At 34.0% G+C, this 10,445-nt stretch overlaps 3 protein-coding genes across 6 annotated transcripts; 1 reads left to right on the top strand and 2 right to left on the bottom strand.

Moving 5' to 3' along the window:
* LOC107616190 lies at positions 2,174 to 2,698 on the top strand. The gene has a single exon (XM_016318181.1). The coding sequence runs from the start codon at positions 2,174 to 2,176 to the stop codon at positions 2,696 to 2,698; it is 525 nt and encodes a 174-aa protein (XP_016173667.1).
* LOC107617250 lies at positions 3,141 to 7,827 on the bottom strand. 4 transcript variants are annotated; one of them, XR_002353748.1, is made up of 8 exons: positions 7,450 to 7,827; positions 7,305 to 7,351; positions 6,737 to 6,905; positions 6,442 to 6,631; positions 5,871 to 6,000; positions 5,526 to 5,696; positions 5,177 to 5,439; positions 3,141 to 3,517 (listed from the first exon to the last, which is right to left on the bottom strand). XR_002353748.1 is itself a non-coding variant. In XM_021110990.1 (7 exons), exons 1-7 carry the CDS (start codon positions 7,655 to 7,657, stop codon positions 5,281 to 5,283), a joined length of 1,074 nt encoding a protein of 357 aa, XP_020966649.1. In that variant the 5' UTR covers positions 7,658 to 7,827; the 3' UTR covers positions 4,625 to 5,280. The 4 variants fall into 4 exon arrangements, 2 of the variants coding, with proteins under 2 accessions (XP_020966649.1, XP_016174481.1); XR_002353747.1 differs by lacking the exon at positions 3,141 to 3,517 and adding an exon at positions 3,703 to 4,428; XM_021110990.1 differs by lacking the exon at positions 3,141 to 3,517 and having other exon boundaries at positions 4,625 to 5,439.
* LOC107617252 (mitochondrial pyruvate carrier 1) lies at positions 8,395 to 9,670 on the bottom strand (the record flags this gene model as incomplete). The annotated part of the gene is given in 4 exon segments (XM_021110991.1): positions 8,395 to 8,801; positions 9,148 to 9,283; positions 9,374 to 9,428; positions 9,557 to 9,670. Coding segments are annotated over 4 exon segments (327 nt in total). The 3' UTR covers positions 8,395 to 8,761.

Raw genomic sequence — 10,445 nt, forward strand, 5'->3', positions numbered from 1 at the left:
CCGATTCAGTTCTAACAACTATAGTTTGCACCCAATAATGGCTATATACTGGCTAAAGATTTTTTGGTCATCGAATAAACTTCTATTTTATATTATTTTTCACTATTTAACGTTGACTCATTTAATGCTTGGTTATCTTTTTCCGAAAATTGATCAGGAATCCTGGTTTATTTTCCTCTCATTCTAACATTACGCATATTTTGCACCCAATGTTGGTTATACATCCACTAAAAAAGTTTGACTATGCAACATGTATACCAAAATCAGTAACTAAGTCAACCACTAGTATAAAATACATGTTAGAATACAAATATACAATGAAAGTAAATTAAACCATATGTATTTATACACAAATACATTGGTGATTAATTTTAATGGTTGATTTTGGTGTACAAATAGCATTTTTTTTTTTAAAATATTGGTCGTCTAATAAAATTTTATTCTATATTTTTCACTATTTAACATTGACTCTCATTTAATGTCTTTTTTTATGTTTATTCTCATTTAATGTTTGGTTATCTTTTTCTGAAAAATTACCAGAAATCTTAATTTGATCTCTTACTTATTTTTTAAACTTTTAAATAAAAAATAATATATATTTAATATTTTATTAATTAAGTATTCTAATGATAATTAGAAAAATTGAATCACAATTCTCAATTTTTATTTGCTCAATTTTTTTGAGTCAATTCATCATTCCTGTTTTTATTAAATTCAAATCCACAATAAAATTATGCATTTAAAGTTTTACAAAAATACGTCTTCACACATGTTTCATTATATTTTGCAAGAAATTTTTTGTGAATAGGAAAAATTGTAACTAACGTTTTTATGGTTTAGATTGGACATGATGTCTTTTGTTGTTTTGCTCTATTAAAAAAGGAACAATTTTGGCTTTTCATTAAAAAATACTCTTACTATAACATTATCCATACTTCACACCATGAGTGTCAGAATCGGACCGAACTGCTTGTTTGGACTAAAAGACTGACAAAGCAATCACAAAATTGGTTTAGTTGAGGTATCTGACCATAAAAGAAAAAGAACCAGCGAGAATTAATTTGAATTGGTCGATTTTGTCCAAAATCGGTAAACCGACAATTTTAAATAATCTAGCCTGTTTAAAATGATTTTTTTTTTGTACACCTCCCCAAATGACGTTTTTATTGGTAGTGTAATATATAGGTTTAATAGTGGATGGTTTTTTTTTACCTCATTATTGGTGTATATGGTTGTTTTTGTTGTTGTGCTATATTGTTGTTGTGAATTTATAATTTTATATTGTTGGATAGGGAATATGTTCTGTGAATTTAGGATACCTGCTACTTTATATTGTTGCAGTTCCATATTATTTCTGACTATTTTATATTTTTTATTTATGTGAGATCGTTTCAACCAGTGATTCACCAGTTGAACTAATTAACCAGTTAACCAATAGTCTGACTGGTTTCATTACTGATTCAATTCTAACAACTATGCTTTGCACCCAATGTTGGCTGTATATTGGCAAAAGATTTGTTGGTTATTGAATAAACTTCTATTTTATATTCTTTTTCACTGTTTAACGTTGACACATTTAATACTTGGTTATCTTTTCCCGAAAAAAGATCGAGAATCCTGGCTTATTTTCTTAAATCTTGTTAACTTCTAAATATAAAAAAAGTGTTGAATATTTTTTATATTTTTTGTTTTAAAAATAACATATATTAAGTATTAGAATAATAATAAAAAAAAGTTTAGCTAACATGTGCTCTTAGGGCTCATATAAGATTACAATTAGGAAAGTTTTTAAATTTTTAAAAAAAATGTAAAACAAATGCATTGCAAACTTAAAAATAATTTTTTTTTTCATTTATAATCTTAACAGGTGTCCTTAGAACACAAGCTAGCAAAACCCTAATTATAAAGATGAATTACAATTCTCGTTCATCATTTACTCATTTTTCAAGTCAATTCATCATTTATGTATTCTATTAAATTCAAATCCAGAATGAGATTATACATTTATGGTGTTACCAAAATACGTTTGAAACTACTCTGCATGAAAAAAGGTTAGGATTTTCACCCTACACTATAAATTACGAACTTCTCCTTTCTTGCACCCTACACTATAACTTACGAACTTCTCCTTTCTTGTATTGTCGCGGTTTTCACATTGGTGTCTTCGGCGAAAATGAAGCCAACGCCATTGTTCATGGAAGTTGACCTCAAATGCACGGTCCTCAAATTGAAGGAGAGGCTGCAAACGCTTCTTACGCTTCCCATTTCAGACCAACATCTGTTGTTCAACATGCAGATCCTTGAACATGATCAGGTCTTGGAGTCATATGGCATCGCTGAACACTCTCGCATTCATGTGATCTTCGCGTTGGTGCCAGGTAGTGTGTATGCAAACATGGTGGTTAAGGTTCGAGGTGGTAGTAGTAGCACCACCGATCCTGCAGCAGAGACTTACTCAGTGGTGGTTTCATCCAAGAATATTCCAAGCTTCAAGTTTAATGTTCGAGTCACTGCTGGAGATATGCTTCACAAGTTGAGTGAAAATCTGCAGAATTTCGGAGAGAATATTACTCCTGTTGTTAAGGATGGGTGCCACATTCTTCACCATGGCAGAGTGATGGAACGTGATAGATCCATGGAGTGGCAACAGGTTGAGCTTGGTGACAAGATTGAGATCATCCCTAGAGCCACTGATTAAGCCGAAGGAATATGATTTGCTTGTTTATTGTTGAATATGGTTTGATATTTGATATTGAGCCGAAAATAATTGGACCATGTAGTTTTGGTCCTTGATAATAATATCATTTAATATTGAGAAATCTTGTGTGTTTTGATGCATGGTAATTTTTTGGGGGGTTTTGCATTATTGTCGAAATCATCTGTGATCTTCCTTGTTCACACATCCCTTGTGAGACTGCTATTTCTTGTGTTAAATCTATGTGGTTTCCAACAAAATAGAGAATACAGTTGATATGAGAAAAATGCAAACCAGTTGAATCCTATGCTGTAATACTTGCATATGTTGATATGATAATTCAGTTTCTCTCTGGTAATTTGGAAGAATAAAAATAGAGTGGATTTTGATAAAAGATAAGGCAACTCTCCGCTTACAAATTCAAATATTATATATTAATTTTTAAATCAATCAAAATTCCATGATGCTAATATGCTATAGTTGTAACTTACAAGTTACAAAACATAATGTTTATTGTTTCTCTCATTTTTCAAAACCAGATTCACATTATTATTAAGTCGCTTATATTGCGTGTTCTCATATGAAAACAGTAGATATACATAACAATTAGATTAAAACTTTACAATCAAGTAAATAAAATACTTAATCAAGTCCAATTAAATTGTTATAATCGTTTTCCAGCTTCTTCTCCTTTTCCTTCTCATTCTCTTTCATTATCGTCGTCGTCACTACCACCACACCACCACCTCCATTTCCATCTCCTCCTCTTCCTTTTCTCGTATGAATTTCTTTGATATCCTCCTTCTTTTTCTTCTTTCTCCTCTATCATCATCATTGTTATTGTTATTGTCATTATCGTCGTCTTCTTTTTATACGTAGAACAGTTCAAATTCAGAATGCACTGAAATTACTTAATGATGATGACACACAAACTCAGTTCAAAACAAGCACAGACCAAATGCACCTTATTTAAATCCAGAATGCACCGAAATTATTTAATAATGGTGACATACAAGCAAACTCAGTTCAAAATAAGTACACAAACTAGATTCAATCATCCACAAAAATACATGCATGTAAATTTTAAATCCAAAAAAGTTATCAGTAATGACACCAGAAGTACTACAATTATCTTGCATGAACTAATTAACCAAATCTAAATCAATGAAACCAAGCGCACCTTATTTAAATTCAGAATGCACCGAAATTACTTAATGACGACGACACACAAACAAACTCAGTAAAAAAAAAAAGACCAAGTGCAACTTATTTAAATCCATAATGCACCGAAATTACTTAATAATGATGATACACAAGCAAATTCAACTTAAAACAAACACACAAACTAGATTCAATCATCCACAAAAATACATGCATGTAAATTTTAAATCCAAAAAAGTCAACAATATGGCTTAAATGACACCAGAAATACTACAATTAACTTACATGAACTAATTACATCAAATCCAATTCAATGAGACCAAATGCACCTTATTTAAATCCAAAATGTACCGAAATTACTTAATGATGATGATTCACAAACAAACTCAGTTCACAACAAGCACACAAACAAGATTCAATCAATCACAAAAACACATGCATGTAAATTTTAAATCTAGCTAGTATTCTGCATAACTCAAAACATCTCCTCCTCATTCTTCTTCATTATTATCTTCTTTTCTTGTTCATCTTCTTCTTGTTTTACCTTCTCATGATTCTTCTGGTTGTACTCTCTTAACAAGAATAAAAACAAGAAAAAATCAAACAAAAAGAAGAAGAAACACATAATGCTGCAAAATCACTAGGAAGAGGAAGAGGAAAGGAAAAAAAAAAACGCAGCGGCAACAGTAGCAATAAAAAAACGACGATGAGGAGGAAACACGCAAATGAGGAGGAGCGTGGGAACGTTCTATGTAGTTGGAGCGTATATTCACGCTTTCACTAATGAAACTAATTTTCGTTGAGTTTGGACCAACTTGGTTAGACTTAGTAGTTGGAGCATGTAGCATAACGGTAACAATTAACTTATGGATTATGACAATTAAACAAAGTAATAAACAAATATATACTGCATCACATGCTTATTACCACATTAATTGTCAAATTTATGGACCTCAGCTTGTAAGAAATAAGCTTTCTAACATGGTTTAATTACACCTGGACTACTAAATTGACTATACATCATGCATATCAGAAAATTCTATATCAAATGCAAACTATTTTTGGTTTCATCAATATACCATAAAATATTGAAATTGGTGAAGTACAACATATAAACCCACTCATGTATCACAAGATAATACGGGCGGCGGCCATTAGGTCACCTATTTTTAGTTATGGACACAGGTTCCATTGTGTTTCAGTTTTGTTCACAAAACACATTCAATTGACATAATAGCCACATTATAAATGGGTGCAAAATTGACAGCAGGTTCTACTTGTTAACGGAGTCAGAATAATTTGTTAGGCTATTGCTCGTACCTTCAGCCGAGTTTGAGAGGGGCTACTTTTAGTTGTATCAAAGAGTCATAAGGGATGCGCCATGTATTCCAGCATAAGCCATCTGAAAGAATCACCGGGACTTCTCATTCAGCCATAGACCCTTCCTTTGTATTTGAATTCAAGGCCCTGACGCAGAGCCGAGGCTTCGTACTAACAAGGTTCCTAGGGAGGACAGAGACAGCAACCACTATCGACCCATTTGGCACTCCGGAAATGGGGAGCACTTCGACAAGAACACACAGCTGCAACAATAGAGTCAATACTGAGAGTATGCACAATTGTGAGTAGCACAAGCTAGACTATGTTTGGGGGCGTACAACATGTTTACCTCTGGAGTCCTGAGGTCAACTACTGAATCTCCCACCACACCATTGACTGCAGAAGCCACTATGCCAAAGCACTTATTGCGGTCTAGCAAACTGAATGCATCGGAATCCTTTGATTTTTCTTTCACAGACTTCGTCTCTTCAATTCCTCTTCGGTTGTACCCAACAGCAAACTACAGAATAAAATACAATACTGCTAAACATGGACTTTGATTGTCTAAAACTTATATTGTATGAGATTGGTTTAAGATTTTAATTCATCTACAAATATCAAGACTTGTTGATGAGTACAGGACTTAACATGAGGTGAGGCTCATTTGCATCAGAAAGGTAATATTGTATTGCACCTTTACAGGTTGTTCAAGTATGTTCTGTTTATCATCCACAAACTTTTTAACTAGCATTGATACTACTTCTTGCAGCTCTTTTTCATTTAAACCACAGGTAGCCTGGATTGGGAAAATGCGATGGCACCAGCTGCAGAGAAAATATGCTCACCATTAGTGCCAGAAAAGACGTGAACTGAAATCACTCACTAAAAGACTTTTCTAGTCTCCATTCGCAAACCTAATATGCCCACTCAACAAAAATTAGAAGCAAGATATGCAATTCCACATTTTTATCAATCGTTTCAAAAGCTTAAAGTTACTGCATCAATGGTTGTTAGGGCTTGAAGGCTGAACAAATGTATCAGTGGAAGGTCAACCAATTATCAAACTTGTTTAACCACTTAGGATCAAAAAGTCAATCAGTGTTTTCTTGAACAAAAATCTTGGTTCAGCTTTTCTTCAAGAAATACGTCTTCATTTTCTTCCATGGCCAGGAGGGAATGGCATAAATCCACACCACCATTTACTTCCTAGAACCATGAACACGACATTTTGAACTAACACTAAAAGCATAAGCAAATTTACTTACGCTGGTGATTTAACACTCCCTGATTCATAAGCTTGAATGATATTTGACACAATATCAACAGTGTCCGGCAATGCGTCCTCCGGAAATGTAAAGAGAAGCAAACCACTCCTTGTAAGCTTAACCAGGGAAAGACCAGGAACTCCTTCGGCGTCTGTCTCTGCTCTATTACCGCTCCCGCTTAAAAGCTTACCTGCCACCATTGAGGCCATGAATTTTCAGTTCAACAAACCAAAAACACTACCTTCTTCTCCCTCCCAAAACTGGAAGACGAAAAAAAGAAGGTCCAACTATATATACTCAATACCATCTCCAGAGTTAGCAGTGGCAGAGGCTGTTTCCTTTTCCTTGTTGTCCAAACACTCCTCAGCATCATCTTCTGTGCATACCCTTCTTTTCTTAGAAGCATTATCATCTTCAAGGTTGTTCAAACTGTTATAAGAACCCTTGCTGAAGGGCCTGGCAAACTGTATGAAAAGTTAGAAGATCTTGTTTGTGCATTAATATACTCCAATCTCTCTAATTAATGAATTACAGAGAATCATTATTTGCTAATCAATCATGCTACGTTTACATAAAAAATCAGTCACCAATCCGCCACTGCGTATAGAAATCTGTATTTGACATCTCAACCCTTTTTTTTTTTATTATACTACACAAAAAAAGTTTGATTATTCTACCATGGCTGATTATTCCAGTAGCTCATTATTTAGTTAGAAAAATATGTGAATCAACGTGTATAAATTTACACAAATAATGACCCTTTTTTGTGTGCACGTAGCATTTTCTTTTGTTTATTAATAGCATTTAACATTAAAACATGAGAATAATAACGGTGAAGAGAAGAGGGTAAAGAAAGGGGGAACCTTGTGGAGTATAGAGATTGCTTCCTTGGTAGCGCTTTTCTCCCGTTCTGTAAAACATGATTCCAAATTGGTATATATATAGAAAAGAGAGCTAACTGAACAGTGGGGAAATGGAGAAAGAAGAGAAGAGAAGGAAGTAACTGACTGATAGTACAAGTGATAAGAAAGCCCGAATGGGAGCCATGAAGGAGAGAGGAGGGGGCGTTGTAGTCGAACCGGGGAAGCTTAATCACCGCCGAGTGCTGCTCCCATGGAGACATCTCTTTCTTCTCTTTCGGTGTTTCTCTTTCGTCTTCTCTTTCTTCGTGTTCATTCCTTCCAGTTATTGTGGCTACTCCGCCATCCTCCGCCATTCTCTGCGTTTGTTGTACTCCCCGTCCGCCGCTACCTTCCTCGTCTTAAATGACAAACCGTCGCGTCCAAAAGGAAAACTGAACCCTTTCTTTTTTAGCTTCCAAAAATTACTTTATTTCTAATTTCGTGCGTTTTAAGTTTTAACTTTTATGACTAGATGTATTTATTTGCGGCCGCTTATCTTCAAAGGCTTTCCATTTCTTACTAATTAAATTCTTAAATAAATCTTAATTTTTTGTTTATAACATTTTTCTTGATAATTCAGTATTTTACTATTTTTCTTTAAATTTTTTTCCGGACCAAATTAGTATTACTTCCGTGATTTCTCAAGAATTAGATATCAAAACTGAATAATTTGTAAAAATTGATTGTTTAACATACTATAAATTAGTTGAATTTTATGTGCAAATTATCCAACTAAAATTTAATTTCTGAATGAAGATTACTAATGCTGCTGCTCAGAAGTAAGAAGTTATTCAAATATTCAATCAACGAAAAATTATAATTGTTAAAAACGGTTGAAAATAACTTTTAGAAAGTTGGCTAGAATTTGTTAGGAAACTAGAAACTCTCCATGCCAATCAATTTCATAATTCAACACTCTCCTACCTGTTAAAAAAAGGATTTTCATCCTTTTGAGGTTTGCTTTTGACAGAGGCAGAACTGTAAGAGGTTCTTGAAAGAGGGGAAAAATGCTTTAGCTGAGAACGGAAAGCTAGGTATTCAAACAAAGGGATTAATAGCAACTTGAAGAAAGAATTGGACCTATGAACGTTCATTCACATAAATATGAAGGTCCAAATCATATAGTCGAGTCCAATTTTCACCTCCCAGTCTTGGAAGTGAATTTCAGCTATGGACAAATTCTTCGAAGTTAAAATGCTTCTGGGGCAGATACATACAAAACCCACCCATATATGCCTTTAACTAATTGACTAATTGTTTAGACCTTCCATTCAAACCCTCCCCAGATCAAACAAACTTGGATAATCTCAACCTCTCAGTTTCCACGAGCATTTCTTACAATCAATTATTCATAAATACGCAAATTCAAATGGAAAAATCTCTTCAAGTTGCTACATTCAGAACGTGCTAGCATTGAGTCACTGTGGTGAAGCTTCTTCCTTCTTATCCGAGAGATAACTATAAAAGAAAATGAAGAGATGCAAAGGTTATTACATTCATTGGTAGTTAGAATAATGTCCAATATAATGCATATATAGATCAATTATTGCCAATTGATCCTTCCTGTTTCTGGGAATGGCATGTTATTTTAAGAAACATATACCACCCTTGGTGATCAATTCAAAATAAAGGTAGAAAGAAGGTAGAAGTGACTCCCAGCTAATGAGACTAAATGTGTATTCATGTCGACGTATCTTAAAATTAGAAGAGAAACGATATAATATACCACAGCTATCCTCACATGGAGTAAATAGAATAAAAATTGGGTAAGATAAAAGTTTTGCTGGTTTGGTCAGCTACTTACCCCTGTCCCTTTGCCCAACGGGAGAGCTGATAGAGTTGTACGGTCTCATTTGATGCATGGCATGCAAGAAGTAGATAGTTACGCGGCTGTACCATCCATGCGAATCTCATGAATAATGCAGAGTAGACACACATTGCTGCAGTATCAAAAGAAGATGTGCCAATAAGACAAACAACATAATAATAAGAAGAAAACAATATCTTATAGAATCCGGGATTTTACAAACCTGCTGTCATGTTGCCAGAGATCATTTCTGGAGGTTTATTCATGTCAGCCAACCCCTACAAGTCAGAGTTTGGGGTATTAGTGTAGGAGAAGGCAATATTGTGAATGATGAATAACCATTTAAGTAAACGAATGCAGTGGACTCTTTCCATGTATGAAGGTAATGTCATAGCATAATACTCACAGCAGCAACAAATCCCCAATTTGCAACAGGTCCCCAAAAGTGAGTTGTTTTAGGGCCAACCGGACTGTTCAAAAATGCTTTGAAGGAGGAAGCCATTTGATACAAGTACTACTTCTGAATTCCATTAAAACATGTCAGGTAACCTCATAAGAGAAACAACATCATGTAAATACATAATATAAGTTAAAATCCGAATAGTTACACCATAGCACCAAAAGCAAAGTGGTTACACCACAGAATGTTTTATCCATTGCAAAAACAATAATAACAATAACATAAAATCCTACAGCTCTAATTGCGCAAAATATTATAGATCACTCTACAACCACTCGTTTATTCTCATTCATCTTTGTTCATTCTCTTAAATGTTTGTGGTAATAAATCAAATCAATTTTGCAGAAGAATCAACCTTCCTCCATGGTGTATACAGGAATTTCTCCTGTTGCACTCACAGATGCGAGAATAAATCACTGCTCAGCAAAATAACCCTCTCAGTCTTTAAAAGTATAATCTAATTAAGTCATTGGAATCCATTATTGATTATTAGAAACAACTTAAGCAAGCACTCTGTTCATCATAGTCTAACTTCCAATAATAATTGAGCCAAATGCTAATCTCAACAAAGATCTAATCAAATAGAGTACCCTAACGAGACAAATTTGATTACAAAGAATATTTACTTTATGCAAGGGTCATTGCTCATATAATCAGCAAATACACATCACATAACAATTTGTGGATTCAAGTAATTAGTAAGCAATGAAGAAAATTCCTTGAAACAAGTAGCGTAATTCATTTGAACTATAAAAATAGCTAATCAATTAGGGTGAACACGACAGAAGAGAAGGAAAGCAGCTATACGAGGCGCGCGCATAGAAGAAACCTAAAA

This window comes from Arachis ipaensis, chromosome B09, assembly GCF_000816755.2.
Source record: "Arachis ipaensis cultivar K30076 chromosome B09, Araip1.1, whole genome shotgun sequence".
Lineage (NCBI taxonomy): Eukaryota > Viridiplantae > Streptophyta > Magnoliopsida > Fabales > Fabaceae > Arachis > Arachis ipaensis.